The sequence below is a fragment of the Ursus maritimus genome, unplaced genomic scaffold (assembly GCF_017311325.1).
Source record: "Ursus maritimus isolate PB19 unplaced genomic scaffold, ASM1731132v1 scaffold_1, whole genome shotgun sequence".
NCBI lineage: Eukaryota > Metazoa > Chordata > Mammalia > Carnivora > Ursidae > Ursus > Ursus maritimus.
In genome coordinates, this window is record NW_024423343.1 from 28,764,032 (window position 1) to 28,788,183 (window position 24,152).

The 24,152-nt window shown below is 39.3% G+C and overlaps 1 protein-coding gene across 1 annotated transcript in view; it reads right to left on the minus strand.

Moving 5' to 3' along the window:
- Window positions 1–24,152, minus strand: part of ADAM23 (ADAM metallopeptidase domain 23) — a 165,641-nt gene that overhangs the window by 59,657 nt on the left and 81,832 nt on the right. The window contains exons 4-8 of the mRNA XM_008687554.2: window positions 20,089–20,152; window positions 9,135–9,217; window positions 8,030–8,093; window positions 3,963–4,035; window positions 121–197 (exon numbers count right to left, since the gene is read on the minus strand). Coding sequence (XP_008685776.2) covers window positions 121–197; window positions 3,963–4,035; window positions 8,030–8,093; window positions 9,135–9,217; window positions 20,089–20,152 — 361 coding nt within the window. The remainder of the gene's footprint in view (window positions 1–120; window positions 198–3,962; window positions 4,036–8,029; window positions 8,094–9,134; window positions 9,218–20,088; window positions 20,153–24,152) is intronic.

Here is a 24,152-nt window from a genome sequence, read left to right on the forward strand (position 1 = left end):
TTTGTGAGAAGATGTTGCACAAATCTAAAGTGTTTTACATACACTCAGGTACTATGTGATTTCAGGCACACAATTTAACTGAGTGAAGTGGCCCCATCTAGGGTTCAATGCCACACTCACATTCGCCGCTCTCTTCCTCCTTCTTTTCAACCATTGTAATTCAGACAGAAAGGGCCACTGGCCACTGCTTTCCCCACCTGTGTAAAAGAAAAAGAAAAACAAAAATTTATACTTGACTGCAGTTCAATGGGAGTGTGTTTTTAAAACATGTGACAGTATCAAAACTAAAGCAGGAAGAAATAGAAAATCTGAACAGACCAATTACCAGCATTAAAATTTAATCAGAAATCAAAAAACTCCTCCAAAATAAAAGTCTAGGAGCAGATGGCTTCACAGGCTAATTCTACCAAACATTTAAAGAAGAGGTAACACCTATTCTTCTCAAACTACTGCTACTACAAAAAAAAAAAAAAAAAAAAAAAATAGAATCGGGAGGAAAACTTCCAAATTCATCCCATAAGGCCAGTATCACCCTGATACCAAAATCAAATAAAGCCACCACAACAAGAGAACTACAGGCCAATATTCCCGATGAATACAGATGCAAAAATCCTCAACAAAATGTTAGCAAACTGAATCCAACAATACATTTTAAAAAAATCATACACCACAATCAAGGGGGATTTCTTTCCAGGACACCAGTATGGTTCAATATTCACAAAACAATCAATATGATACATCACATCAATAAGAGAGAAGATAAAAACCACATGATCACTTCAATGGTGCAGAAAAAGCATTAGACAAAGTACAACATCCACTCATGATAAAAGCCCTCAACAAAGTAAGTTTAGAGGGAACATACTTCAACATAATAAAAGCCTTATATGAAAAACCCACAGCCAACATCATACTCAAGAGGAAAACACTGAGAACTTCTCCTCTAAGGTCAGGAACAGAACAAGGATGTCCACTCTCACCACTTTTATTCAACATAGCACCTGGAAATCCTAGCCACAGCAATCAGAAAACAAAAAGAAATAAAAGACATCCATCTTGGTAAGGAAACAGTAAAACTCTCACTATCTGCAGATGACATGATTCTATATATAGAAATCCTGAAAGACTTCACCAAAAAACCACTAGAATTGATAAATGAATTCAGTGAAGTCTCAGGATACACAATGTACGAGAATCTGCTGCATACCTATACACTAATAATGAAGCAGCAGAAAGTGAAATTAAGAAAATAATCATTTACAATTGCACCAAAAACAATAAAACCTCTAGGAATAAACTTAATCAAAGAGGTGAAAGACCTGTACTCTGAAAACTATAAAACACTGATGAAAAAAATTCAAGATGATGCAAAGAAATAGAAAGACATTCCATGCTCATGGGTTGGAAGAACAAATATTGTTAAAATGTCCACACTACCCAAAGTAATCTATAGATTTACTGCGATCCCTATCAAAATACCAAAGCATTTTTCACAGAACCAGAAACAACCAATCCTAAAATCTGTATGGAACTACAAAAGACCTCAAATAGCCAAAGCAATCCTGAAAAAGAAAAATAAAACTCGAGGTATTACAATTACAGACTTCAAGTTATATTACAAAGTGGTAGTAATTAAAACAGTATGGTGCTAGCAGAAAAACAGACACAAAGATCAATGGAACACAATAGAAAATCCAGAAATACACCCACAATTATATGGTGAATTAATCTTCAACAAAGGAGGAATGAATATAGAATGGAAAAAAGACAATCTCTTCAACAGCTTCATGCAAAAGAATGAAACTGAACCACTTTCTTTTGCCACACACAAAAATAAACTCAAAATGGATTAAAGACCTAAATATCATGCCTAAAACCATAAAAATCCTTGAAGAGAGCACAGGCAGTAATTTCTCTGACATCAGCCGTAGCAACATTTTTCTAGATATGTCTCCTGAGGCAAGGGAAACAAAAGCAAAACTAAACTATTGGGACTATCTCAAAATAAAATGCTTTTGCACAGAAAAGGAAACAATCACCAAAACTAAAAGGCAACCTACTGAATGGGGGAAGATATTTGCAAATGACATATCCAATAAAGGGCTAGTAGCCAAAATATATAAAGAACTGATACAACTCAATACCCCAAAACCAAATAATCTAATTTAAAAATGGACAGAAGAGGGGTGCCTGGGTGGCTCAGTCAGTTAGGCATCTGGCTCTTGATTTTGGCTCAGGTCATGATCTCGGGGTCATGGGATCGAGCCCTGCCTTGGGCTGCACACTGGGCATGGAGGCTGCTTGGGATTCTCTCTCTCCCCTCCCTCTGCCCCTCCCCTGCTGTACATGCATGTGCTCACTCTCTCTCTCTCTAAAAAAAAATTTTTTTTACAAAAAAGGGACAAAAGATATGAACAGATATTTCTCCAAAGAAGACATCCAGATGCCCAGGAGACACGTGAAAAGATGATCAGTATCACTCATCACCAGGGAAATGCAAATCAAATCTATCACCTCACACCTGTCAGAACGGATAAAATAAAAAACACAAGAAACCACAAGTGTTGGTGAGAATGTGGAGAAAAAGGAACCCTCCTGCACTACTGATGGGAGTGCCAACTGGTGCAGCCACTCTGGAAAACAGTGTGGAGGTTCCTCAAAAAGTTAAAAACAGAACTACCCTACAATCCAGCAATCACACCACTAGGTATTTACCACAAAAATACAAAAACACTAATTCAAAGGGATACATGCACCCCTATGTTTAGTGCAGCACTATTTATAATAGCCAAGATCTGGAAGCAGCCCAAGGGTCCATCCATAGATGAAAAGACAAAGAAGCGCGCGCGCACACACACACACACACACACACACACACACACACACACACAGAGGAATATTACTCAGCCATAAAAAAGAATGAAATCCTGCCATTTGCAACAACAGAGATGGAACTAAAAAATATAATCCTAAGTGAAATAAGTCAGTCAGAGAAAAACAAATACCATGTGATCTCGCTCATAAGTGGAATTTAAGTAACAAAACCAATGAGTAAAGGAAAATAAAAAGAGAAAAAGAGACAAACCAGGAAACCCTTAACTATAGTGAACAAATGGATGTCTACCAAAAGGGGGGGGATGGGTAAGATAGGTGATGGGGATTAATGAGTACAATTATCATGATGAAAAAAATAAACAAAATAAAAATATTATGTGAAGAAACAGCAACACTGATAGCATACATCATCTCAAAATCAAAATAATCTAAGGTGAAAGAAGTATTCCGATCACTAAACATTTCACATTCTCATGGTTGCAAATCTAATTCTATTTGTAATGCATAAATTGTGATTTACAATTCAAGTGTTATTTTCTTCCAAACATCATCAAAAATGTAACAAACCGTTCAAGATTCATTAGAATATGCATATTTGACCTACAACCACCTGACCCTCAATATCTGAAAATTTAAGAGAATTTCACTGTGCTTAGTTCATTTTAGATTTAAAAATAATGTATGGCATAAGACTTTGCATAAATTATTAAAGACTTTTGGCACGAACGTACGGAAGCAATATCACATACCCCAATAATCCAAAAGACGCTTTTGTCAACATCAGCGTGCTTAAGATGCCTTGAGACCAGAGCATAAGAGTGAGACAGTACAAATTGTCTAAAAACCAGTAAACTGCCAGAGAAATTTAAGAATGAGCCTCACTGCAAATCACCATTAAATTTAGCCACACTCTCTGGTTCCTAACAGAGGATTACTCCTGGCCTTCATATTTCAGTATTTCCATCAGCAATGACTCTCCAGGCCTCATCCACACCAGCCACAGTTCATGCCACTGCCCACCCACACGATCACGGCAGAGCAATTTCACCTCCTGCATGCGCACCGAGTTCCACCAAGGCACGGCTCCTATTACATAAAATAAAATGGCCATCTGAATTAAAACTTACTGGGATTCTTCACTTGCTTAGAATATTGTCCTGCCAAGGTTTTCTGGATTATATGTGGTCGACCTGTGCTTTTCTGAAACAAAAACAATTGTGCGCCATTAAAAAGCAAGATGGGATCAAGCTTGTATGGAAGAGTGTTGGAACTTTCTCCAACAGCCTTCTTAAAATGGGAACATTTATATGCTCATGTTTTAGCTATCAAAAATGAAAAGTATGTCTTATTGAAACTTTAATTTTTTAAGAAATAGAGCACCATCCAATTGCTCCAGTGTAGATAAAAGTGTAGTTTTATTAGCCACTCTGAAACTTTAGCCTTTTTCAAAGCCACGAATAGGAAATTCACAAGAAAGAAACACAAACGGTCAAACGAACATATAAAAAAATGATGACTGCCTCAATACTCCTTCAAAATGCAAATTTTAAAAAAAGATAAACTAATTTTTGCCATCTGGTTGGCAGAGGTTTTAAAATTATGATAACCATAGTTAATTATGGTTGCAAGGTAAAAAGCACTCTCATCTGCTGATAAGAATAAATTGGGAGCATAGTTCAAAGAGAAATTTAGCAATGTCTATCAATGACCTTGAAAATATTCATATCCTTTGCCCTAGAAACCACACTTTTAAAAACATCTTATTTCCATTACTATTATTACTATTAGCTTCCATTATTGAGCACACACTATGTGCCAAATACTGTTAATGTACACGATACCCTATTTAATCCACGCAAGAACTCTATATAATGCATATTTTATCTTTATTTTACAAATAAAAATACTGCGGCTCAGAGAGGTCCATCACTGAGCTAAAATTCTATTACAGAATAATGATTCAATTTATTTTAAAAATATATGAGAATATATCACTGAAAAACTGGAAGAATGTATACTGAAAGGTGAAGAGTTCTCTTTCTGGGATGGGATCATGGAAAATTACAATGCAGTTAAGTATTTGCTTATTTTCCTTTTCCAAATTTCTTACGATGTATTAGTTTCATAAGCAGGAAAATAGTTATAAAAAGAGGGTTCTTAATAGATTACATATGAGACTCACAATAATTAAGAGCTTTGTTATTCATTACTTGAGAGAGAACATGAATTCTTATCAGAAATATCCCACCCATATTGCTTGACTTACTGACTTACTGCAAAGCATACTAAAACCAGTAATAATAAACTAAACATCAGCAAATCTAAATTCAAGTTCAGTAAATTCTTAATTCTGGTAACAGGTGAAATAATATTCAGAGCAATGAAACTCAAAACTGGATTAGAAACACAATTTTAAAAACTGACTGAAGTTTCAAGCACTGTTCCTTTCCCTCTCCCCATGGTGAGGATGAAGATTGTTACATGAACAAAAGGTAGGGAGTAAGGAAGAAAGCAAAAGAGAAAAGGCAGTAGGCATGGAACAATCGGCCCCTGCAGAACACGATTATGGGTGTAACGAGGTAAAACCGATGCTTTAAATACTATGACAATAACAGTTTGAACTTACAAGTCTCTTGGTTTATTAAACTTGGTCACATACATTTCTTAATTCATCAAACCTGCAGAACTGCCCTATTGGGGATACATTTAAAAACCATCTTATTTTACATATTTAAAAACTCTGAGGCTTAGGGAGTCGTCATTTGGGGGTTTTGTTTTATTTTTGGCTTTTTTTTTTTTTTTTTTTAAGCGTAACAGGGCCATCAATCAATGCAAGAAATCAAAGTCAATTGTTTGCTGACCAAATCAAATAATCTTGCTGTGTACAAGTTATTTACCTACCACTGGAGTAGAGGAAAAACATTTTACTTAAACAAAATGTGTTTATCTAGGGGTGGTTGTCTTCATCATCCAGTAATTTTTACATTTACTAATTGAAAAATGATACAGGTTTAAACAAACATTAAACATTTAAAATTTAATGACATTTCTGTCTCAAATTTGAAACTTACACCATAGTTACATATACATTGCCACAGCAAAGAAAATAAATGTTTGTTCAACTATAATTATCAATAGTCTAAATGGCTAGTACCTGTTTCAAAACTTAATTTATATACAGGTGAAATCTCTAAAGATAAAAAAATGTTTTCTGCACCCCATCAAATGATTGCAATATCCTGACTCGATCACTCTCAAAATACTATTTTCCCATTAGTTGTTCTTCTCACTGGGGTGTGACTTCCCTACTGCCACCTCTCAGAGCCTTATCTTCTACCAATCTCCCCTTTGTCCACTCCTGTCCAACCTAGCTGGGCTCCTCAAAGTTCCTACAACACACGAGTAACACTTCTGCCTCAGGGCCTTTGCATTTGCTCTTCTCCTGGAATGCTCTTCCAGCTCCCTACTTTCTGAAAGTCCTCCTTCAAAAGTACCATCTCATTTTGCTCTTCCCTGTAACTCGGCCTCCTCGGCTTCATTTTTTTTCTCCTTAGCATGCTATCTAACAAACCGTATGTACTTACTGTCTTACATCCTGTCTATCCCCGTCTGCCCCTGTAGACTATAATCGCCATGAAGCTCAGGCTCTATGTTTGTCTTATTCACCACTTTATCCCCAGCACCTAAAACAGTGCCCAGCAGGTAGTAAGCCCTCATTACAATACCTAACGAATATGGATCAAATTTCAGATTAGTTTTCATTCTATTAGTGAGCAACACTAGTGGAGTATATGATTCCTTTTCTTGTCCAATTTTATTGGGATATAATAACATGCAATATTGTATAAGTTTAAGGTGTATAATATAATGATCTGATCTATGTATATACTGCAAAATACCCTCCACAGTAAGTGTTGTAAACACCCACCACAACACAATTACAGTTTTTTCCTTGTGAGGAGCACTTTTAAGATCCACTGTCTTAGCAACTTTCAAATGTACAAAGGGACTATAGTCACCAAGTTGTACATTACATCCCAGAATTCATTTATCTTATACCTGGAAGTTTGCACGACCACATTCACACATGTCTCCCACTGGCTTCTGGTAACCACTAATCTGTTCTCTGTTTCTGAGTTCAGGACTTTTCCATTCCACATATAAGCAAGCTCATACAGTACCTGTCTTTCTCTGTCTGACTTACTTCACTCAGCATAACGCCCTTATGGTTTCTTATCAGGTTGCTGGCCAGTGCATGCCTCTAAACATTATTTTCTTCCCTATTTCTAAAGAAAACTAAATGCTATCTAATCGAATCATAGTTCAACTACAAATTTCTCCACTGAAGATTCTTATAAAAGTTAAGTATATGCTTATAGTCATACAATTATCCAAAGAAGAAGTGAGAACGAAAGCTAGTTTAAAGGAAAAGAAGTTGGTCAGTACAAAACAAAACGTCCTCTCTGCTCTACAGACTGGAAAAAAACTGCCTTCACTTCCAAAACCCTAGATTTGTTGCCTCTTATCATTCCTTCCTGGTGTGTGGCCTGGTGTGATGAGGAAAACAACTTGTATTTTTAAAAACTTGAGTTTAGGATTCCCACTCTAAGTTCCTGCTTTGCTGTTCCCAGGGCACGTTTTAAAATAACCACTTAGAATTAAGCCCGCTAAAAGTTAGGGACCTCTACTCCAACCACCTTTCAAGTAACAGGTGCTTGCTACCCTGCTCTCATCTCCTGCTCACCCCGTGACCCAGGATGGAGGACTGCCCTCCTCTGGCTTACTGCTCCCCACCCCACATTCTGGAATCTGTATGTAATAAATCCTGTGACTTTACTTGCCCTGTGTGAGTGTATTGAAACCTCACCTTCAACCAAAATAACCATGGGTTTTGTTTCTCCAAAGTGGGAGCCTGGATGCTGAGGGAGCCACCTGCCGAGCCTGCGTAGGTGGCGCACATTCCCCAACGCAGCAGGTCATAACCCGCGTATTTCTAACTTCAATACACCTGCACCAACTTCTCAACACACCTGAGATGTGCAGTTTAAACTTCAAAATTCATGGTGTCATTCTATGCTTGAAATAAAGTACTACATATAATGTACACGGACATCCACAGTATGTTGTTTGTGGCTCAAAGGCAGAGATGCTAAAAGAATAAAATATCATAAGGAAACTGAGGTCACAGACTTACCTCATCGTGAATCAGCTCCAGTGGTTCTATCATATATACAAAGGTATTATCTTCAAACATACCACTGTGAGACAAGAAACCACATAAGGAGAAAATGAACAAATACAGCAAACAGCAAGAAACAGCAAATGAGGTTCACATTGCATCTTTAAAAATGAACAGTGTATCTGAACAAATATCTTTATACAGCCCTAAACCCAATTCATCTATCTGTATGGAATCCCACTGTGGTCTCAGCACTGTACTAGACAGCAGAGAAGCTACAAAAGGTGGTAAGGTGTATATCACGAGCATATAAATTATAAATGCTATAATTAATTTTTGAAACAAAATGCAAAGATTAGAAGATGAATCTGGAACAGGACTATTCATACAGTCCCAGTATGTCACGTTATAATTCCAAGACAATGTCCAACTGGTAGAAACTTCTTGTTGCGCAAATCCAATATCACCCATGAGAAAATAGGTACTTTGCTCATTAGAATGTTCTAAAACCATCTGATTCTGAAGAGGCAAACAGAAGCATATTTATGGCTGCAAACTGTGAATTTCCATTAAGCAGTATGACTTTGTGTTGCATATAAATTTGAGAGATATAAGAAGACAAGATTTTCAAGACCCTTTTTCATCACATGGCCACAACCAGATCTTTACATCAAGGCTTACTATCTGGGTCTAAAAGGTACTTAGAGAGGCTTTTCTAGAGCCCGTCTTGAAGCCAATGTACGAGCTCCTCTCTTTGGCCCCCCGTCCTTCCCTTGCCAACACCACCTGACTGCTATGTCCTCTGGCATACGCCTCTGGGAGACCTTCCTCGATGGGGTTTGGTCACCCCATAAGTCCCTGTCCCTGACCTTCACCGTTCCTACCAAAATGGCAATTCAATATTAATCTCTCGAATCACTTGTTTAATCTCTGAAATCTCCTGCAGACTCTAAATGTTAGGACAGCAGAGACTATGCCCTCCTTGTTCATCACTCCATATCCAGTCCCTAACATGTGACCGGCACAGCAGAGTCACAACAACAAACATCTGGGAAAGAAAAGATGGAAACAGTGCATGGCTGAAAGCAAGTTCACTCTCCCACACAAGACTTGCACGTACTGAAGTCCGTTGCAGGTCGACAGAGCTGCCCTGGAGTCCTTGACACCTCGGATGCTGCCGTGGTAGTAACAGTGCTCTCCACCCTACAACACAGAGGAAGGTTTCATTGATGAACAATGCTTTCTATGTCATCATTCACTTCTACAGACGCTCCTATAAGCCAGAAGGAATTGCAAAGATGGTCCTACAAACTCCTTCTGGGTGATGTGAAATCTCAAAAGGCACTAGGAATTTTTCAGCTTTTCTTTCTCTTTTTTATAATAATTTTTTACTATGTCATGTTAGTCACCATACAGCATTAGTTTTTGATGGAATGTTCCATGATTTATTGTTTGCGTATAACACCCAGTGCACCATGCAATATGTGCCCTCCTTAATACCCATCAGCCTTTCTCTAATGATGTTGTGTTATTAAATTTAATGAAGGAGAAAAGACTATTAATAGGAATAAGACACCAAGGCAACTGGTACAACTTACATGCCTTTCTTAAACATGTAAGGGAGTAGATACTCCGCAGGTATTTCTATGGAATAAGGTCTTCTACCAAACTGAGGAGACCCCAAAGGTATTAATAATTGTGTTTGATAGGGACGCCTCGGTGGCTCAGTTGGTTAAGCATCTGCTTTTAGCTCAGGTCATGATCCCTCGGTCCTGGGATCAACCCCTGCGTCAGGCTCCCTGCTCAGCGGGGAGCCTGCTTCACTCTCTCTCTCCCACCCCATCCCCACCCCACCCCATGCTCGTGCTCTCTCTCACTTTCTCTCTCTCAAATAAATAAAATCTTTTTAAAAATAATTGCTTGATAGAAAACTACATAAAATCTTATTGTTTGCTTTCCTACCTTTTAAAATTAGTTTTAAAAATTTCTTAGAAGTATTATATGAACTTGATTTTCAAAGTCAAATAGTAACTACATGGCCTATTTTAAAAACACAAGGGTGCCTGTGTGGCTCAGTCCGCTAAGCGGATTTCTGCTTGATTTCTGCTCAGGTCATGATCTCAGGGTCGGGAGATCCCTGCAATGGGCTCTGCACTCAGCCAAGAGTCTGCTTGAGGATTCTCTCGCTCTCTCTCTGCCCCTCCCCTGCTCACGCACCCACAAACACCCACTCTCTCTCTCTAATAAATAAATCTTAAAATAAAAAAAAAAACCCAGCAGTTACTTTCTCCCTCTCTCCTCACCTCCATGATAATCATTTTTAACTCATCTGTTTCTTTTGCTGTTTACCTATGTATTTCTGAATGGAATATTTATACTGCTACACTCTGGTTAAACGTACCAGGTAACTTATCACATCCATTTTATTCCGGGTTCCCATTCGGCCTCCCACTAGGCCTGACAGAGAGCCACCAGCCAGAAGTTCTGTTTAGGGTCAACCTGGGAACTCTCCTGCCTCCCTTCTGTATGGAATCCTAGACCCCATGTCTTCTCCATTCATGATCTCACCTTCCCCTTTTTTGAAGGTACACAACTTCTGGTACTTTCTTGAAAAAGTGATCATCGAAGATCAATCTGGTGAGTACTTGCACATATAAAAATTTCTTTTTCTATCTTCACACTAGATCAACCATTTGGGTGGGTAGAGAATTCTAGATTGGAAATTACTTTCTCTCGGCATTTCAATACCATTGTGCACACCTTCTAATGTTGCTGCTGAGAAATGGCTGCCATTCTAATGTTAGATATTTTCTATAAAATATAATTTTTCCCTTTTGAGAAAACTTTAGGGAATTTTATTCATCCCCATTTTCATGAAATCTCAAAACACGACTTGGTGTGGGTCTTGGCTTATTCACTGTGCTGGGCACTTGGTCAAAACTTTTAATTAAGAAAATGCATGCACTTCAGTCCTGGGAAACTTTCATTATTTCTCTGATAATTCCCTCCTTTCCATTTTTCTCTATAAATGGAGCCCTTCTAGCAGAGTAGAGAAGGGACAGCTGCATTGCTATATAGGGTACAATATGCATTAGGGATGTAAGAGCCCTCCGCATAGACTTTGAACCAACCTCTGTTTTCATGTGCCTTCAATTCCTGGATCTTCAGTTGGCTTGCTTCTTGGGTTTCCCTTAATGGAACTTCGCAGAACAGGTAAAGCTCAAACCTGACAGTTATGCCTCATCCGTTTGCTTTCTATCTCCTAAAATTTTATGAATACCTCTCATCTGCAGTCTTTTCTTCTCTTGTCTTTGTCCTTGTGGGTTTATATCCTTTTTTATTCTTTAACTGGTATTTGAATAGGTTATTGGGAGGGAATAGAGATAAATATAAGCATCGAATCCACACTGTTTAACCAGAAGCTTTCCATTTGTTTTCTTAAATAGAATATACTGAACATACTTTGACTTTTCATTGATGATTTACAGTCATTTTGATCACCTCTTGTACTGTATTACAAGAGCCTCAGACGTTATTTACAGTGATAAGGGTGTCTACCCATATATCAAAGACCACTCCCCAACCAATTCAGTTTATTTCCTCTTAGAAACTATAATACAGTTTGTTTCCTGGAGTCCATAGTCTTTCACGGTTCGTTTCCCTCTCTGATTTACCCCCCTTCGTTTTTCCCTTCCTTCTCCTAATGTCCTCCATGCTATTCCTTATGTTCCACAAATAAGTGAACCACATGATAAATGTCTTTCTCTACTTGACTTATTTCACTTAGCATAATCCCCTCCAGTTCCACCCATGTCAATGCAAATGGTGGATATTCATTTATATTCATTATATTAAATTCATTCATATTACCAATGGCTGAGTAATATTCCATTGTATATATGGACCACATCTTCTTTATCCATTTGTCTGTTGAAGGGCATCTCGGCTCCTTCCACAGTTTGGCTATTGTGGACATTGCTGCTATGAACATTGGGGTACATGTGCCCCTTTTTTTCACTACATCTGTATCTTTGGGGTAAAGATCCAGCAATTGCTGGATCATAGGGTAGCTCTATTTTTAACTTTTTGAGGAACCTCCAAACTGTTTTCCAAAGTGGCTGTACCAACTTGCATTCCTATCAACAGTGTAAGAGAGTTCCCCTTTCTCCACATCCTCTCCAACATTTGTTGTTTCCTGCCTTGTGAATTTTTGCCATTCTAACTGGTGTAAGGTGGTATCTCACTGTGATTTTGATTTGAATTTCCCTGATGGCTAATGATGTTGAACATTTTTTCATGTGTCTGTTAGCCATTCGTATGTCTTCTTTGGAAAAGCGTCATATCCAGTGCTGGTTGTCTAAATTTGGTATTATAATCTTGTTAATATTTTGTAAAAGGTTGCTTTTGTATGGGGTTTGGTTCTCAAAAGGCAATCTTTTGGGGCGCCTGGGTGGCACAGCAGTTAAGCGTCTGCCTTCGGCTCAGGGCGTGATCCCGGCGTTATGGGATCAAGCCCCACATCAGGCTTCTCCGCTGGGAGCCTGCTTCTTCCTCTCCCACTCCCCCTGCTTGTGTTCCCTCTCTCGCTGGCTGTCTCTACCTCTGTCAAATAAATAAATAAAATCTTTAAAAAAAAAAACAAAAGGCAATCTTTTACAAAAATACTGACTTGTATGCAACATGACAAGTTTTATTTGCATATTCAACCCTAGAACTTATAAGGACAAATGGTATCACACATCTCAGCAATTTGGAAAACAGGTCGATATTCTGCAATTAAATTTCAGGCTCTTCACATGATTCTAAAAACAACCATAGGTAACTGTAAATTCCATCAAACGGGTTATTTAGCACCTTGTATCACACCAAGAAGTTCTCTTAAGTCAGGTGATTATCATAAGTGCATAGCAAACACGGTCACATTGACCTGACCTTTCTAAAAAAAAGTTATTTTTTTCAGATTTTTCTAAAAATATTCTTTATTCCCCAGAAAATATTTCTAAGCCCTGTCTTAGTTTTATTTCAATTCACATTAGAAACTGAAGGTTGATGCTCTCTCAGTATAAAGGTCATTGGTAGTTGTTTAGGTAGAATATTATCTGAAGGAACTGTTTCAATTTTCTGTATATTTGAAGGTAAATCACTGTATTTTTTGAACCTGAAATAAGACTTGAGTAACCTGCGATCCCTGACACCTACTATCATAACAAAGCTTGACTATCTAGATTGTGTGGTTATATTAAGTACTATGAGCAATTCAGCAGGCTTTAATTTAGTATTAGTATCTGGTAGTATTAGAGGAGTTTCTGAGTCCCTTATTACTAAATTTATAACAAGTTTTTAAGAAAGCATTACCATAAAAATATTATTTGGCAACTCTCCAGATGTACGCATTTTATGAATACCACTGCAGAGTAACCTCTTGAAGAATTTCATATTCAAAAAATCCTAGTTGAAAAGAGACATTACCTCTTGGGTAACAGGGATAAGGGGAGTGGACCAGTGCAGAGAGGACACTCCCAGAGGGTGTTGTGAGCAGTGACGGAGGGTCAGCTCTGGGGGTGCCTTCCCCCCAAGGAGCTAACCATCTTGAACACTCAGTCACTGTCTCATAGTAACTATTATCTCCATGCACAGAGAGGGAGACAGTGACAAAGCGCTAAAAGGCTCTGCTAAAGACATTAAAAAACCAAACTGAATGACACGTTTTCAGGCTCTCCAGTTAGTGTTTCTTTCTCCAGTCGGGAAGGCCTTAGACAGTTCTAGAGCCCAGGCTAGCCATTTCGCGATCGGTACCAAGGAGCGCATCACAGATCTGTGACTCGGCAAGTGGCAGGCAGGAGAACCAGAGGGGCTCATTCAGCACATGACATGAGTCTATGTGTGTCCCCACAGATGTCAGTGTTTTGGGATTCAAAACTGTCAGTGAGTTATTTAAATTCAACAAAATAGAGCATCCGATAAGTGGAAGTTATTGGCTAGTCAAAGGAACTTAAAAATCCTAGTAAGTATGCTCCCCAACCTACCACTTCCCCACATTCGAACACTCCACATGCCAGATGAGGCTCAAATAATGGCCCAGAACCCCGCTGGAAACCACCAGGCCGCTCCTGCAAATAATGGGACCTTGACTGAATGTGCATCTTTGAAAGTACTTCCTAATCAGAAGTGGCTTGGGATAACAGCTCTGTGAGTCCAGTGCTAACGATCTAAAGAGGAAAAACAGATTTGGTTCCCTGGTATTATTGATCAAATGACAGAAACTGTTTGTTTCTTTCCACTCATTTTAAATACAACCAATTGGAAAACAGAACCTACTGTTTCAATCTGATTTATTTTAAAACTGCCTGACCTTTGTGTCTAATTATTTCATCTGCTCTTCAGTAAAGTTCAGCCAGCCAGTTCTTATTATCTTCATCATTTAAGAAACTCCCATAAACTCCTGGGGCACTGGGTGGCGCAGTCGGTTAAGCGTCCAACTCTTGGTTTCTGCTCAGGTCCTGATCTCAGGGTCATGATCTCAGAGTCATGATATCAAGCCCTGCATTGGGCTCTATGTTCAGTGCAGAGTCTGCTTAAGACTTTCTCTCCCTCTACCCCATCCCCCCTCTAGCTCTCTCTCTCAAATAAATAGATAAACCTTTAAAAAAAAAAAAAGTCTCATAAACTCCTGAACATCTCTGGATAAACGTTTGAAAAGAAACTCTGCAGGTCTTAGCTCACAAATGTGCATGTATATTTTGATATTCTAGCTCCTGAATATAATAATAAAACAGGACACTATATTCAAATGATTATTCTACATGCATATCTTTAAATTCAAACTTTTCCATCATCAGGGTCTATTAATCTATTTAATATATCAGTGGGTTGATAGCAAAAGAGAAAAAGATATCTTTAAGTGGACACAGAAACCTGAATTTGAATACTATAGAGTAAGGAAATGAAAAAAATGTATCAGAGAATCAGGGAACTTGAGACCCCAACACCAGTTTAATAATTTACCTTCATTAAACTCAACAGGAAAAAAATGTTCAAGTATTAGAACAGTTTAGCTGTACCAATGCTACATAAATTTTTAATAGTTCATACAAAATTATCCTATTCAAACTTAAAATAGCTTTGTGAGGAGCCAGTGTTGTCTGCTCTCTTGATTTTTTTTTTTAATTTCCCAGCCAGAAGCCATGCCCACAGAGGCCCATTTCCTCCAACAGCAATCCCTGCCAAGAACACTCCACGGAAGGAGTGAGATTGAACTGAGCTACGGTGATGATTCAATTAAAAAAAAAAAAAACAACTTCTAGGAGGGTGATGTAATTATAGTGATGAAGCAAAGAACAAAGGCAGGAATTTTTACCTGCTTGGTTCACTGATGTACGCCCAGTACCTAGAACAGGGACGACTAGATCATAATACGCTGAATCAGTTATCTGTTTAATGAATATGAATGACTTATTCACGAGCCTGAGTGACAAGACCAATCTGAAAGGAGCAAAGGATTATTCATGTTTGTTGAGAAGGCGAGTAAATAAATCCCCATTCTCCACCTGAGGGTTTATTTTTCCTTTAAGACATAAGGGACAAGCCATAAAATTCACCCTTACAAATTGCAAAAACTGCAATTCAGTGGTTTTTGGAACATAGAGTTATGCTACCATTACCACCAATTCCAGAAAGCTTTCATCACCTCAAAAGGAAACCCTGCACCCATGAGCAGTCATTTCCCCTCCTCCTCACCCCCGGCCCCTGCAACCATACCCTGCTTTTGGTCTTCATGGATTTGCCTATTCTGGACATCTTAAACAAATGGGATCATACTATATACGGTCCTTTGTGACTGGCTTCTTTGACTTAACATAATGTTTACAAGATTCATCCATGTTGTACCATGCATTAGTACTTCCTTACTTGTTATGACTGAGTAATATTCCCTGGTGGGTGGATATATGACATCTTATTTATTCATTGATTGATGGCCATGTGGGTTGTTTCCACTTTTTTGAATAATTATGAATAATGCTGCTGTGCACATCTATGTACAAATTTTTGCTTAAACATATGTTTTCAGTTCATATCTACCCAGGAGAAGAACACCTGGGTTATAAGGTAACTATATGCTTAACTTTTTGAGGAACTGCCAGAATGTTTTCCAAAGCAGCTCCGCCATTTTATTCCTATCAGAAGTCTGTGAAGGTTCTAGTTCTCCACATCCTCACCAGCACTTACTATTATCCATCATTCACATTATAGGCATCCTTGAACATGTGAGGTGGTAGCCACACAAATTCAAAACCAAATGAGACAGTGACCCAGGACTCAAACAGATCAAAGTGTCACCTTCATTTTGCTAGCGCTCTACCAGAGGAGAGGACCAGCTGAGAATCCAGTGGGCCTGCTAATGGCACATCCCCGAGTTGGCTAGACTTACCCACCCAGGGATAGACAACATGGAACAAGAAACCCCCACCAACAACACACACAGACCCACACACACAAACACACACACGCCAGGCTGCCACAGCGCAACTTAGAGTGTGGAAAAGTACAGAGAACGTGCTCTTCCTGTAGGAGGTGGATCCCATACAAGAAGGGAATATGAAGGACACAGACATGCCCAACTCCTTCCCATCAGTTAAGTGGCTCTTTCCTTCCCAGAGTGGGAGTGAGCAAGGGGACAGGAAGAAGCCAGGGTGAGTAAACAGAGCTAGGAAAGGGCATTTTTCCCCACCCAATAATGGTAAAGAGTAATAAAATAGAGTGGAGTGGGGATGGGAGCATAGCATCTATCCGTTCAGTCTTCCACTACTGGCCAGCTGACACTTCTTCTCATAAGCACAACTGAAACCAAAGTACTAGTAGGAGCTCGAAGTGATTGGTTCACCTAAAAGGAACTTAACAGAAATAGGGCAAGATTGAAAAGGACTTTTACACCGTCGTATTGATACCTAGTTCACTTATAGAAGAACTGACAAAAATTAACTCGTTTTTAATAGTTTCATCAATAAAGTCAATCAACAAGTCACCAAAGTTGTTTTATCATATACTGTGTGCAAAGCACTGTGCAGGAACTCTAACAAAAGCGACTGGTCTGTGGAATGCAGAACAAAAGTGCTTCCATACTCATTCACGGATACCTGGCTCCTCTTCTATATTGATTACTTAATTCGTTGGCCTCTCCAGTTCCTATCTTTGCTTCACAAAGAAAGAAGTCCTTTTAACTCACTTTCATCCAATAAAAATAAAAGCCTAAGACACTGACCTCTAGTATGGACTCACCATTCTGTTTGAAACTAATTCTCGGGATATTTTAAATGTCCACACTTAAAGCCAAATAGGCTCGAAGTAATTCTTTTCATCTCTAGTGAATAACAGGGTGTGTTTACATGTACTTTTGTCTAACAGTGTGAAATCTCTGGAAGAAAGGTTGCACACTGGATTGAAACATGTTTAATTAACCTAACCATCCTTACATGTTAATTTCCTTCACTGGTACTCTGTACAAAGATTTTCTTAACATGGAAGGCAATCTGAAGTTAAAAAAAAACATTTTATAAAATATGTATATAATGGTAGGAAGAGTGTGGATCTAAAGAAACTTTCAGGAAGAAAACCTTAATATGTACCAAAAGCCTTTAAAGTACCAATTCTTTGACTCAGAAAATCCCATTCTCAGAATTAATCCTTACACAATTATTAAAGATGTGTTCAAAATGCATCAGAAGGGGCACCCGGGTGGCTCAGGCAGTTGGGTGTCTCACTTTCGGTTTTAGCTTAGGCCATGATCTTGGGGTCATGAGATCGAGCCCTGCATAAGACTCCATGCTCAATGGGGAGTCTGCTTCAGATTCTCTCTCTCCTTCTCCCGCTGCCCCTCCCCACTCTCTTTCTCTCAAATAATAAATAGAATCTTTTAAAAAATTTATCAGGAAGGCCTTTCCTTACAAATTATTTGTATAGTAAAAAATTGGAAGCAATCTAATGTCTATGGCTATGAGATTTTAAAATAAATTATAATGAATAGGAAAGAATATTATGCATTTTTAGAAATAAAAGTTTAGAATATTATTTAATACATGTTAAAATGTTCATAATGTTATTAGGTTAAAAAAAATCTGCTTTAAGATAATGTGCACCATGTCATCTTGGGCTTTGGGAGTGTATATACAAAACAGACTGTTACAATGAATTCATTATATATGAAGCAGTAAATTTGGGTTTGGAGAAAATGAGGCATAAATAAGAGAAAAGCAATGAACACAAAAACAAACTGCAATGAACACTTCCTTTGCCACAGCTGAACTACCCTTTGTTTTAAATCCTAGTTGTAACTGACATGAAATTTCATGTGCCTTATTAATAAGGCCTCCTTCTGGGACCTCGAATGACCTCTGGAGGCCAATTAGCTATTCTGCTTCTAAAAAAAAAAAAAACTGACTGTACTTGTTAGTGAGAAGTTTGACTCAGGTTACTGTGGCCTACAAAGGTGGCCCCTTTGCTGAGTCTATAAAGTTCTCATGCAATCTTCCCTACTCCAGACTCATGATTCAGCATCCGCAGCACTCGGGGCACTGGCACCGCTGACGGAAGCTTTGGTTTGTACAAATGCCAGAAAGCACCATTCCCGTGCTTGATTTAGCATTGCTGCTCGCTTTCCACAGCATTAACTTTTAGGGAGAGTCAACAACCCCCAAGCTGCAGCCTGAGGCAAGAACTGACAGAACAGTAAGAAAATTAACTGCGCGTTCTTAATCTGCAGCATAAAATTCAATGGTTTAAAACATGCATCGAGGGGCGCCTGGGTGGCACAGCGGTTAAGTGTCTGTCTTCGGCTCAGGGCATGATCCTGGCGTTATGGGATCGAGCCCCACATCAGGCCCCTCCGCTGGGAGCCTGCTTCTTCCTCTCCCACTCCCCCTGACTGTGTTCCCTCTCTCGCTGGCTGTCTCTATCTCTGTCGAATAAATAAATAAAATCTTTAAAAATAAATAAATAAATAAATAAAAAAAATAAAACATGCATCGAATTACAAATGTGCCCATTGTTAATTGGACAGTTATAAATCCTGAGAAATTCTTTAACCTCTGGGGCAGTATTTACAGTTAAGGCCACCCATAAATATTTGGCGAGAAGTTATCACACTGAAAAAACCTAGTTCTCTGTGCTACACAACCCAGCAAACCCGCACATGAAAAGGCCCACTTCTGAGCCAATACTCGTTAACAACGTAGAAAAAAAGATCCAACGTTTCCCATTGTATTTGGTTTCCCTGTTTCTTCTCCTGTGCCCGTGGTAGCTGCCCCGTGGACACTGCTTAGGCTTCAGTGGCACTTTGTGGACTTCCTACACATCAGAGTCTTTGAATGTAGCCATCCCAAGGATTTTCATCTTGACTGGTAGAGATCATCATCTTCCTTATATGCAAATAATCTCATTTTCATCTAAACCCACTTGCTCCTTATTGACACTCCGTTAAGAGAATAGTTAACCTCCATGGAAGGAAATCAAGTACCCAATTAGCTTTCTATGACAATACATGGTGGCCTTGAGTAGCTTATTTGCCCTCTTTCTGCCTCAATTTCTTCCTTTCTTTGCACAACAGAAATAATAATATCCATCTCCCAGAACTCTTGTGAAGATTAAGGACAGTGTTCCCTGAATCTCCCTTCCCCCACCTGTCCTCTGCCCTTCTCGGGCACCAAAGTCTCTTAGACTGAACAGCCATTCTAGTCTCCTCATTCAGGCTCGATGACCATGAGCTGGGGATCTACTACTTGAAGGTATTTCTATGGAGCTACATAGCCCTTCTTACCATTCATTTACAGAAGATGCTGTCCGTATAAACAAAACAATAAACATTTATTGACCTGAATATACAGAATCTCTAATGCTATCTCAAACATTTATAAGTTTTAATAAGTTTCTCCTAAACTTATTTCAAATTTAAAAACAGCACTGTTGGACAAGAGAACAGATCATTTTATTGAGAGAGACATCATAACAATGCGGTGTGCAATGAACAATTCTACGAGCAAGTATGTTGATGCTACGGGATTTCCGTATGTTCTTCACCGTACCTTAGAGTGCTGTGGCTTCCCATTTTCATAGTGGATCTCCACATAATCAGAAGAGAGCAAACCACTACAAGGGAAAGAAAATAGAGTGATTTCTGCATCCAAGATACTTAGAGGTTTAAAAATAATCAGCTCAGTAGATGGCTGCCAGGGGCGTGCAGAGCACAAAGAGCCACCCTCCATGGCAAGTACAAACAGGTTCTCATCAAGAGCCTCGAAGATTCTCCAATAACAAATCACTCCTCACTCTGTTAAAAAAAGAAAATATAGATACTATAAAGGTGAACTCTGTTTATACACGCTATGCATCATTTGACTGATAGGTTAATTAACATGGAACAAACAGAAAAGGCAGGTTACAGGAGGAGAGAGACCCTATAAAAAAATCCCACAATTATGCTCTAAATAACTGGAATCTCAAAACATAATCACTGAGGAAAAGTATAGGGTAAAGGCCAGATGGGAAATAATTTAGGTTTTTCGGGCCACATGGACTCTGCCACGACTAGACACAGACACGGGCGATATAAACCAATCAGCGTAGCTGTGTGCCAGTAAGACTTCATTTATGGACACTGAAATGTGAATTTCACCTAATCTTCATGTCTCGTGATATTTTTTCTTCTTCAATTTTTTCAACCATCTAAAAATGTAAAAAACATTCTTAGCTTGGGGACTACACAAAACCAGGTATGTTCGGTTTGGCCTGTGGGCCATAGTTTGCCAACCCCTGGAATAAAAGAACAGTTAACAGTAAAGACTTTGAAGTCAGACAAAGTCGGATTTAAAGCCTAGCCCAGCCCCTTGTTAGTGCTGTGACTACAGGCCAGTTACGCAAGTCAGCCTCTACTTGAGTCAAAAGAAGGCAATAGTCCGAATCGCACAGGACATTGGAGGTTACATGAAGCACATGCCACACGGAGCCCAGAACTCAGCACCAAGGCCGTGCTCTGCAACGAGAATGAGGCTGCCACTGCTTTTATTTTAATTCAATTTCTCCAAACACATTTTTCTCTATACTATGTGGGGAATGCAATCTACGAGCCTCGGGAAGAGCGAGCCACTATTAGGGCATCCGGGTTCCTCTTTGGGCTCTACCACTAGCAATAATGATGACAAATGGTAAGTCCCATGTGCTGAGCCCTCACTCGGTCCTAGGTGCTGTGCTAGGGACCAGAAAGAGGTTAACTCATTTCATCCTAATGGTAAGAGGAAGACAAAAGTAGGTTCTACTATGTACGAGCCAGATGTGGGCCCTAAATTCAGGCCTCCACTTCCACTTCTGCAAAAGGAAGGCTGGAGCAGAGGACTCCTCAGGGCCCTTCCTACTCTAACATTCTATTTTCTCTAGTTCCACCTAAGTGTAGGTTTTCTCGTTAGGAAATCTTGACACTACTTCTTTAACGGAAGTATGGAAGAACTCAATGATTTTGCATCATTTTGATAGCTGCATCTGACGCAGGTCTAACACGCCCCAGTAAAGAAGGCTAGAGGCGGCTTGGAGCCAGTCAAGGAGGGGGAGACCCATGCATGCATCCAGCATGGTCTCCCGCATGAGCTGAAGGTCAACCTTCACAACACAGAAGTAAGGCAGAAGCTGGTACCTTGGACCACTTTTTCTACTGAAATTATTAATCAAATGTGTGTCTACTGATGTTTCTACATTTGAAACTAAATTATGGTACATCTACTCATTCCCTTTTAAAAATCTAAGTAGAAAAAAGACAGTCTCGGGGCGCCTGGGTGGCACAGCGGTTAAGCGTCTGCCTTCGGCTCAGGGCGTTATCCCAGCATTCTGGGATCGAGCCCCACATCAGGCTCTTCTGCTAGGAGCCTGCTTCTTCCTCTCCCACTCCCCCTGCTTGTGTTCCCTCTCTCGCTGGCTGTCTCTATCTCTGTCGAAATAAATAAAACCTTTAAAAAAAAAAAAAAGAAAAGAAAAAAGACAGTCTCTTCAATAAACGGTGCTGGGGAAAATTGGACAGCTATATGCAAAAGAATGAAACTTGACCACTCTCTCACACCATACACAAAGATAAAATCCAAATGGATGAAAGACCTCGATGTGAGACAGGAATCCATCAAAATCATAGAGGAGAACATAGGCTGAAACCTCTTTGACATCGGCCAAAGCAAACTTTTTCATGACACATCTCCAAAGGCAAGAGAAACAAAAGAAAAAATGAACTTGTGGGACTTCATCAAGATAAAAAGATTCTGCACAGCCAAGGAAACAGTCAAAAAAACTAAGAGGCAGCCCACAGAATGGGAGAAGATATTTGCAAATGACACTACAGATAAAAGTCTAGTATCCAAGATCTACGAAGAACTTCTCAAACTCAATACACAAGAAACAAATAATCAAATCAAAAAATGGGCAGAAGATATCAACAGACACTTTTCCAATGAAGACATACAAATGGCTAACAGACACATGAAAAAATGTTCAAAATCATTAGCCATCAGGGAAATTCAAATCAAAACCACACTGAGATACCACCTTATGCCAATCAGAATATCAAAAATTGACAAGACAAGAAACAACAAATGTTGGAGAGGATGTGGAGAAAGGGGATCCCTCTTTCACTGTTGGTGGGAATGCAAGTTGGTACAGCCACTTTGGAAAACAGTGTGGAGGTCCCTAAGAAAGTTAAAAATAGAGCTACCCAATGATCCAGCAATTGCACTACTGGGTATTTACCCCAAAGATACAGACATAGTGGAGAGAAGGGCCATATGCACCCCAATGTTCATAGAAGCATTGTCCACAATAGCTAAATTGTGGAAGGAGCCGAGATGCCCTTCAACAGATGACTGGATTAAGAAGATGTGGTCCATATACACAATGGAATATTACTCAGCCATCAAAAAGAACGATTTCTCAACATTTGCAGCAACATGGATGGGACTGGAGGAGATTATGCTAAGTGAAATAAGTCAAGCAGAGAAAGACAATCATCATATGGTTTCACTCATTTATTTCCACAAGAAATAGCAGGAAGATCAGTAGGAGAAGGAAGGGAGGAATGAAGGGGGGATAAACAGAAGGGGGAATGAACCACGAGAGACTATGGACTCTGGGAAACAAACGGAGGGCTTCAGAGGGGAGGGGGTGGGGGATTGGGATAGGCCGGTGATGGGTATTAAGGAGGGCACATATTTCATGGAGCTCTGGGTGTTATACGCAAATAATGAATCACGGAACATTACATCAAAAACTAAGGATGTACTGTATGGTGACTAACATAACATAATAAAAAATTATTATTAAAATAAATAAAATAAAAATAAAAAAAATAAAAATCTAAGTAATAGTCAAAGTAATGACAATTCTTAACTCTAGGTACTTGAAAATACCTGACAGGGTGCAGAAACTTCTTTCATTTCTAGTTAATTAAGTCAGCAACTAGCACTGTGAATATAGATAAACAGGGCTGTTGATGGTAACATTTCTCTGAGGAATGCTTCCACAAGGCAGAGAGAGGTTTCACTAACTACTTTCTAATTACCTCTCTCTACAGGTAATTCATTATTTTCAAAATTCTCAACCACACAACCACTGGAGCATGTCTAAGAGTTGAAAACAAATTTATTTTGCTCGTGATGACAAGGGCATATAATAGCATTCTAATCAATTGCCAAATCTGATAAAGGTCACTTCAATTATCCTATTTACCCCTTTTAAAGGGCTTCCCCCCGCCCCACCATGGACAGAACTATTTCTAACATTTCCTGTATTTGAAAGTCTTAAAGAAGAAAAACAGGGGCGCCTGGGTGGTTCAGTTGGTTAAGCAGCTGCCTTCGGCTCAGATCATGATCCGAGGGTCCTGGGATCAAGCCCTACATCGGGCTTCCAGCCTATCAGGGAGCCTGCTTCTCCCTCTTCCTCTGCTCCTCCTCCCCACTTGTTCTCTCTCTCTTTCAAATAAATAAAATCTGTAAAAGAAGAAGGAGGAGGAGGAGAAGGAGGAGAAGGAGAAAAACAGCAACTTCTCCAGGTGTCTGTGACAGACCCTGAGCTGGACATAACACTGTATGCTCCTGTCACCTCACCATTCTTCCCTCCA